We start from the raw sequence: 9,000 nt of genomic DNA, 5'->3' as shown, positions 1-9,000 counted from the left end.
CAAAGCTTGCAGACTATTAAGGATCAAACCTCTACCAATCTACACCTAATTATAAAACTCTAAGAATATATGAGTAAATATTTCTAAGCATAAATGACAATCACAATACAAATCTAACATTAACATTACTCTGTCAACAGCCTATTTGTAAATTATCGAGCTAACAGAGCTATGTAAACAGAACGAACATGAGAGACCCGACTGCAGACGTCAGTAATGCAGCGTAATGGAATAATGTCCCGATCTTCGCTAAAGTTATAAACTGCCTCCAGAACCCAGTTAAGGTACAAAAAAATCCTATTCAACAAAAAATCGTGATGCTGTTCAGTCTTTTTTTTTTTCCGCTCAGCCGAGCCTTCTTTGTTGCTGTGTGCAGCAGCCCGTGTCAGTCACCTCTGTCACACGTCACTCACTTATCCAGTCATGCACAGTGGTCTCATAAAGAAACAGCTTTTTGATATAAAGCTTTTGTTGTTCCCAAATACAAATATTTTTTAAAGTATTTGTTCGAAATAAGTATTTGTAAAAAACACGTTATTCGTGCCTTTCCGAATACCGTATTCGGGTTCAGCTCCACCCCTAATATCTCTCTCTCTCTCTCTCTCTCTCTATATATATATATATGTATGTATGTATGTATGTATATATATATATATATAAAGGCGCTATATAAATACAGGCCATTTACCATTTACCATATTTATACACACGTGTGTGTGTGTGTGTGTGTGTGTGTATGACAACATGCCATTATCTGATGAATCATGATAAATTACCTACTTTTGCCAGCTATAAAAAACTGGTCACATTCTTTTCAGTCATAAAATCTCATGTTTGCTTCCTGGGGTTTGCTGTAATCCCTCATACTCATTAACTTACTGCACTTTGAGTAACTGCCCCTGCTGTTTTAGTCAGTGTTAAGTGCCAAGAATATTTTTCTTTGTTTCTGTTCTTTAAGGTAATGATTAATCAGATATCTGGAAGTGAAGTTTTGACTGAAGTGTAGATTTCAGCTTTAATTCAAACAATTTAAGTCTTTATCCTTCCGTCCATTAATTCTCTTCTGCTTTTCCAATTCAGGGTTGCAGGGGTCACCAGCCTGTTGCAGGGCTAACACATACAGACAGACAGCCATTAACAATTTAGAATCACCAATTAACTTAATTCCACTACGTCCGTATCTTTGGACTGTGGGAGGAAGCATGAGTATATGGAGAGAACCCATGTAGCCACCAGCCAGATCATGGATTCAAATCCAGGGCTTTCTTGCTGTGAGGCAACAGTTAAATTAAGGCCACCATGCCATCCTGAATTTAACTAAATATAATGAAATAATAAATTAATTGTTTTGATGTGTGTATGGGCTCATTGTCATATTGGAACATCCACTTGCGTCCAATTTTTAACCATCTAGCTGTTGATTAGAGATAATGTTTAAGAATTTGGAGGTAGTCCTCCTTCCTCGTTCCATCCACTTTGTGCAGTGTACCAGTACCACTGGCAACAACAGCCTCAGAGCATGATGTTACCTGTTTGCTGCCATCAATGTGCTTGACAACTGTTACAGTGTTCTTAAGTTTGAAAGTCCCACATTTACAGGGAGCAGCTGGAGAGGCTTTCAGATCCATGTCTGAAGATCATCGCCAGCGGTTCCGTAGAGACTAAATTGTAAAAATTGTTTTTTTCTCCAAATATTTGTTGCCTTTGCTAGGCATTAATTTTCCTACACATCCATAATGATTCCAGAAAATCACTTCCTTAATTCAGTCTAAGCAGTAAGATACAAGGAAACTAGCCATGCACAAGACTCATTAAAGGTTTGCTGGGAAATTCCACTACTTTGGGAAAACACTTCCGGCAATTGGGTGCTGACACACAAGGTGAAGTATGTCCATATATAAACAGCACTGAACACCACTGCTTCAGGCATTTCTCAACTCAAAGAAGCTTAACATTTACCTTGCCGCTGCTGCTGGATCTTTCAGTAAGTCATACTTGAGCGCTGTCTATCTCTTTCTTCTGCATTTTATAACTCTAGTCTGGTTAATGGTTTGACCCTGTTTGCCTGGGTTCTATGTAAAATTCTTGCACAATCCTCCAGTAAGCACAGTAAGCATATATGTATTTACAGAAAAGTGCAATCATGTGTGAGCATTGACATGGAAAATCTGCTTCTCATGTTTATCCAGTTGTTAGCTGAAGACTCTGAAGACACCATGAAGACTCTACTTATCATCTCTGGCATCATCTGTGCTCTTCTGTCTATCAGGGCTGCAACAAGTGAGACAAAATACAAATTCAAATACATATATATTCAAATATGTGAAATGGTTTGAAAACACATTTAAAAATTATTGTTTGGAAGGAAATGGCCAACAGTTCATTTTAAAATTAATGTTTTTTCTAGCTGAATTCCTAAAATTTTGCTGAATTGTTTATCAGGAAAATGAACGTTGTTCTACATTAATAAAGACAGATATGGAAGTAGGCAGAGTTGTCATTTCTGATCTCTAGTTACTGTCTGATACTAGTTTTTTTGTACTTGAAAACTGCAAAACTGAAGAACTACATGGTGGTTTCATTCTTTCAGTACCTCCAGCTATGGCTGCTGCAGGACACCAAGACAGACATGCACCAAAATCAGGTAAGTGGCATTTTTTTAACCAAATATTTATAACTCCCACAAGCTGTTGTGCTGAAGCATGGCATAGTCACTGTTCTCATTTTACAAGAGAAATATTTTTCAAATTTCCTTTGCACAGAGAATAATATCAAATTCAATTTTATTTATACAGTGCCAAATCACAACAGCAGTCACCTCAAGGCACTTTATACTGTAAGGTAGACCCTACAATAATGGTAATTATTATCGTTATGGAGCTGATGTAAAACCTAGACACATGAAGAAAGCTTTCAGATTACCCAGTATAAGTGAGCAATAATTTAAGACAGAAGTTAAACTAGTGTTATACTCCCTTACACATATAGTGAAAAGAGTTTTAAAATGCTTTTATTTCCAGTTGTGTAACAAGAAAAAACAGAAGTGTATATGTCATGCGCAGAGTAAATAAGCCTGATTTTGGCCCTGACGTTTTATATTTACAGAGGAGAATAGTGACACTGCTGTTGCTCCTGGCAGTGCAGCTCTTCAACCCCAAGGTAAGACAAAGAAACATTTCTTAATCAAATCTCTAAAAATAAACTTTCTGTTGTTTTACCTAGTGTAATATCACTGTATTGTTTTTTCCTGTTGTATTTCAGCTCGGTTTGGTTTCTGCCCCAATGGTTGGCTTAGTTATGGCGCTAGCTGCTACTACTTATCCAATATTCCTGAGACCTGGGGAAATGCTGAGGTAATTACATGAAGATAGAAACCGAAGTTTGATTTCAGATATATTTAGATATAATATATCATATTCTCTCTCCCCCACTCCTACAGAGGTTCTGTGCTGATTTTCAGAGCAGTCTGGCCTCTGTCCACAGTATCTGGGAGCATAATTTCCTCCAACGTATGGTCCAGACTGGTGGTCACTCCTTTGCCTGGCTTGGAGGTTACTACTTTGAGGTTTGTTCGAACATTCAACTACTGAGTAGAATATGTAACTGTTACCATAACTAACAAACTGGATATGGTTTTGTTGCTTTATTTACTAAAATAAAAATCCAGATTGCCCTACCATTGTAATGTATTCACTAATTAAAAGCATCTTAGCAAAGTTAGTCAGTCCAGCCACTACTTTTGTTTTTCATTGAAAAGTGAAACAATGCTGTTGTTTTAATTTTGTTTTTTAATCATGACTAAAAGGTTTTTTGTTTGTTTTTTCCAGCGCGATTGGCGATGGGAAGATGGCTCATTGTTTGACTTCCACAATGGCGAACTCATAAGCAATACTGATAGATACCAATGCCTGCAGCTTAACACTCAAGGTGCAAATTTAAAAAAACAACACACACACACACACACACACACACACACACACACACACACACATTTATATGTCATTCATTCGCTTATGTATTTCTTTTCCTTTTTTTTCTTCTAGCATCTTCAGGCTGGTCCAATCATGGGTGCAACATGCTCTTCCCATTTGTATGTCAGCGGAGGTTAAGCTGTTAGTTGCTGCAGTGTAAGCAAAGTCACTGCAGACACTAAACCTGCCTGTTGTATGCCATAGGAAATGTCACTGTCATGAGCAAATATGCTGAAACCAAATCATGCAGATGCAATGGACATGTAAAACAAATGATAACAGTGTACTCAGTTCTTTATATGTTTTTCACTTTAAAGATCTGGAATGTCACTTGTTCATGTGATTGTGTTTGAATGTGTCTGAGTGTAAGGAATGGTGTCTACTCGATATAAGTGGTAAGATATCAAAAGTTGTGGCACTTATAATAAAGCTGAAGGCAGTTTTGTATGTTGTCCTAGGCAAACCTACCTTGGTCTCAAGTGCAAGAAATCAAGTTAAAAAACAAGTATCAGACACCTCGGACATGTACATACAAGTTTATATAGTCAGGATTATTGTTCTTAATATACTCAATATCACTGTCAAAGAACTTATTATAAATTCAGTTCCACTAGACATCTTAATAAGTAACATATTCATAGTCAAATAAATGGTTAATTTCAGGATGTTCCTGTACTATTAGAAATTACTACTAACTCTAATTTTTCAATGCATATATGAATATGGACTAGAGAACCTTATGTTTTCCAAATGCTAATTGTTCATCTGCTTGTAAGCTTGTTATGGGCACCTGGACACAAACACAGAGCACAGAAGCAAGGGTGATATGCTGGACTGAACATCAGTTGAGAGACATTAAAAACATGAATTATCATATAGTGTCCGGCAGCCTCGCCTCTGTCAGTGCGCCCCAGGGTGGCTGTGGCTACAATGTAGCTTGCTGTCACCAGTGTGTGAATGTGTGTGTGAATGGGTGGATGACTGGATATGTAAAGCGCTTTGGGGTCCTTAGGGACTAGTAAAGCACTATATAAATACAGGCCATTTACCATACTCCTGGGAAACTTAAGGCAGACCGAGACAGGGTTATCTCCGACTCACCATAGTTCACTACGGTGTCAGGGTTTTCCATCAGGTCATAGTACCTGGTACCAGGTACTAAAATAGTACCTGCTCAACCGGAGTTCCAAGCGATCCGAGCAGGTACTAAATTTGATGCCGTCAAACTGCATGCCACCGACTGGCTGGTAAGTAGCATCACTCGATGAGTCATGAGAGTGTTTTGTCCCCGAGTCTGACAAAATTCTACAAACTGAGCAGCAGGTATATCCTTGCCTCGAAGTCCACCTTTGTTGTAGTGTTCATGTTGCATATTAATTACAGCGTGGGACGCTCGGACACATTGCTTTGACAACAACCACGCACATTAGGAGGTACCCAATTGTAGTGGAAAACCAGAAATCCAAGTTGAATCGTGGTGAGCTGTGGTGAGTCAATCTGAGTAGGTACTAATGGAAAAGGAGACTATAATTCATTTGATAAAGGGATAATTTCGGAGGAAATTCAAACATTGGACCTAGACCTACCCTGGAGTCTAGTCAAGAACTGGCCTCCCGTGACAATATACCAGCCACTTATTCTGTTCCATCGTCCAGAGCAAAGCTGTTTTGGTGGCCTTCCACAGGCGGCAACAGCGACAAAGACGGTGCTGGACTGACAAGACAGACAGTTTAGTCTCTTTACTCAAGAAGACTGGCAGTTGGTACCCCTGGAAGAAATGGGGGCAACCCAGTGGCAGTGGAGGTCAAATAGTTGTGGGCATAATCGAGGCAGGCCAAGTATGAAATCCATATTGGACCAATCAATGCCTGGTTCTCAATCTCTGTCTGCACACTAAACTGTAGGTGGAAGCCAGAAGGAAGGCTAACCTTGGTTCCAATGGCTGTGCAGAGCTTTTTCCAGACTCAAGAGATGAACTACAGGCATGCCCTGTAACCTGAAGTCACATGACATCACCAAGCAAAATGGCTGCACACCAAACATTATCCAAATAACTGTAATTCATTTGTGTAACATCAAACTTTGAATATCTTCACAATGGATTACAACCCTTTATAATCAACCTGTCTACTAATCTGTCAGAAATAGACTACGACTTCATTTTCGAAATATTTCAAAAAATTTACCTGGGTATCAAGATGAGCCCAGACCTAAACAAAATGCCCACATCGATCTTTGATCCACTGCTGAAAGCAATATGAACATAGGGAAGTGAGGGAAGTTAAATCTGACCAGTGGCAAAGTAAATGTTATCAAAATATTGATAGCCCTAAAGATTAACTATGTATTCATTACACAGCATACCTGATTGTATACTAAAACAATGTCATAATCTCATTAAAGAATTTCTTTGGGCAGGGAGGAAGCCCAAAATGGGCCACCACAGAAAAAATTCTTGTCACACCTTTTCACGCTATACAGATGTCATCCCAACAATCCTGTGGTAAAGAGAGAGACAAAAACCCAATTACTGAACACTCTGTTATGGAAATTTTAACAATAACCTGCAACACACCCAGTGAGCTTGATTTGAAGTGAGTTTAATAAACACATTGCAATGTGGAGAGAGCATCCCAGTGAAACACTAGGATCATCTCTGAATTGTGGCTACCGCCCTTACATCTTATATACAGAGACACAGACAAAGAACATTCCATGAACTCTTACATGTTGGCCCCTCTCACGGGGGGGCTATACACCCTCCCTCACAGAGAGAATTATGACCTTGTTTTTTGCTTGCCCATCACATAAGGATTTACATCCCTGATAAGTAGGAGTCTCACTATCTGTTTAACGTCTCCCATTACAATGGCCTCACTGTGTTGACATTCCACATGCATGCAAACTAGTGAAAGGAGGGCTCTTACTATAGTAAAGTGAGAAAGTGATATTACTATAACTAATGTGATATGATTAAATATGTGATTAATACATGAGAAAAGAAATCTGCCTCCACAACTCTCATGAGGTTTATGCAGAGGCTACAAAATACACAAACTCTCCCATTACAAACAGCAATGCAACAATCCTTCACTTTGGTGTGTTCCCTCTGATCCAAAGCCATCCATTCCGTTAAATCCCTCTAAGTGGCAATATGAGTAAGTTCCTTGTTTGTGTTTATTTGTCAGACAGGAGATATATTATTGAAGGGATCTGTAAATGTTTGATGTATTTTATATGTCCACGTAAGTCTAATCCAAACTAATGTTTATGTGACATTTCTGTATTTTGTATAATTTCAGTTTCACACTTTTTTGCATTAAATTCAATTCAATTCAATTCAATTTTATTTATATAGCGCCAAATCACAACAAAAGTCGCCTCAAGTAAATCCTGTAAATCCTGTCCAAATTCAACACGTGCCTGTTCCTTGGATGAAGCGATGAAAGAGAGAGTTTAGCTGGCTGTGAATCTCAATGTAGGACACGGGGTCACATTGGGTGTAACAGTACAACGGTATTCTTAAATTTTTTGTTGAGTTTGTTCAAGAGTACAACCTACGAAATAGGGGTGACTTGGAAGTATTTGCAGATTAGACATTGCATAGAAAAGTTTCAGCCAAACAAAGCAGATAATTCAGTAGTTAACCAAACCCCATCTAATCATAAGCAGTGTTGCAGCCCGTATAATGACGTGAAGAAATATTTTTAAAATTATTATTGAAAAAATGATTTAATATGAAGGCATAGCCCTAAATAATGTGGCCTCATGGGCAGTGTAGTCCGTGCTGCAGGAAGAATGGACTGCCATGTTTCGTTCTAGTACTTTTGGAGAGGAGGAAACCCCAAGAGAACTGCAGGTCCGCCTAAAGGAGTTGTACATCAAGTGGATGAATCCTGAAATAAAGACGAAGGATCAAATTGGAGATGCTATCATCATGGAACAGTTTCTCAAGGTTCTGAATCCTGATCTTTGGACGTGGGTTAAGGAATGTAACCCAAAGACTTCCAAGGAAGCAGCAGAACTGGCTGAAGCTTTCTTAGCAGCTCGTCACAAAAGGGAATTTGAATGTCAGCAACATGAGCCATCAATTGGGGTACTTGTTGAAGATAAACCCTGTGTAGCTCTGTTAGATTCAGGAAGTAATCGTTCTCTGGTTAGACAAGACAGTCTTCTTATGGATGTGATCTTTTCAGGAGCAACAGTGGATGTGTGCTGTATTCATGATGATAGGGTATTGTTGTCATGGCTGTGTGCAGGCAGGCAGGAAGAGAGGACTCAAAATGCAGGACTCACGGAGGCAAAACGTGAACTTGAAAGCAGCTTTATTGCTGACCAAGGGAAAACCAAATAGAAAACCTAAAGTGGAAAGCTAGAACCAAAATACACAAGAAAACATCAGGAGAATGAAGCGAGATCGATCAACTGTAGACCAGACAACAAACGACGGAGGCACCAGACGAATGCAATCAAACGAGGAGTTTATTAACACAGGAGAGGCAACATCTGCATATGTCTTCCTCTTACAAAAATTCATCAAAAACTGGTTTTATACCATTGAACATTAACGCCCACACATATACGTCAATACAAGTCAAAAATACATAGTTGACAGACATGAGCACATCTTATACATTTTAATAACTATAAACAGTCATATAACTTCTCTTTTCTATAACACCTGCCTTTTAAGGTAATAAACTTCAAGCTTCGGGATCGTTAAAAGCTAATAATTGACCCTCGTCACCAATCACTAAGTAGACTGAATCGGCGCAGGTCTCAAAAAGAGAGCAGAAGACACTTGGGCCTTCGCTCAGGCCTGCCACTAAATTAATAAGTGTATTGTAAGCATGCATGCAATTAACCTGCTATGTTCTCATCTTCCTTCAACATGTATCACCTGGACACTCTCACCAGTGAAGCTTAAAACCCTCTTGGATAGAACATCAACTCTAAACAAGCACAGTTATGCATTGTGTATAGAATGAACTCAACCTGTGAATAAAAGGTCAATGTAATGACAAACATA

The 9,000-nt window shown here is 38.8% G+C and overlaps 1 protein-coding gene across 2 annotated transcripts; it reads left to right on the top strand.

Annotated features, from left to right (window-relative positions):
- LOC100702224 (ladderlectin) lies at positions 1-4,845 on the top strand. 2 transcript variants are annotated; one of them, XM_025907670.1, is made up of 8 exons: positions 1-1,984; positions 2,190-2,280; positions 2,591-2,644; positions 3,106-3,159; positions 3,262-3,353; positions 3,440-3,565; positions 3,828-3,927; positions 4,044-4,845. In XM_025907670.1, exons 2-8 carry the CDS (start codon positions 2,217-2,219, stop codon positions 4,115-4,117), a joined length of 564 nt encoding a protein of 187 aa, XP_025763455.1. In that variant the 5' UTR covers positions 1-1,984; positions 2,190-2,216; the 3' UTR covers positions 4,118-4,845. The 2 variants fall into 2 exon arrangements, with proteins under 2 accessions (XP_025763455.1, XP_025763454.1); XM_025907669.1 differs by having other exon boundaries at positions 2-2,280.
- Positions 4,846-9,000: the final 4,155 nt, after the last annotated feature.

This window comes from Oreochromis niloticus, linkage group LG6, assembly GCF_001858045.2.
Source record: "Oreochromis niloticus isolate F11D_XX linkage group LG6, O_niloticus_UMD_NMBU, whole genome shotgun sequence".
NCBI classification, from domain to species: domain Eukaryota; kingdom Metazoa; phylum Chordata; class Actinopteri; order Cichliformes; family Cichlidae; genus Oreochromis; species Oreochromis niloticus.
The sequence above is the reverse complement of the archived record's forward strand: the minus strand, read 5'-3'. Positions and strand labels throughout refer to the sequence as shown.

Excerpts from the sequence above, each read along its gene's own strand:
- LOC100702224 (XM_025907669.1), top strand. The coding sequence starts at position 2,160 with ATGGAAAATCTGCTTCTCATGTTTATCCAGTTGTTAGCTGAAGACTCT. Across the intron at positions 2,645-3,105 it reads CAGACATGCACCAAAATCAG|AGGAGAATAGTGACACTGCT; the intron begins GTAAGTGGCATT and ends TTATATTTACAG. Across the intron at positions 3,566-3,827 it reads TTGGAGGTTACTACTTTGAG|CGCGATTGGCGATGGGAAGA; the intron begins GTTTGTTCGAAC and ends TGTTTTTTCCAG.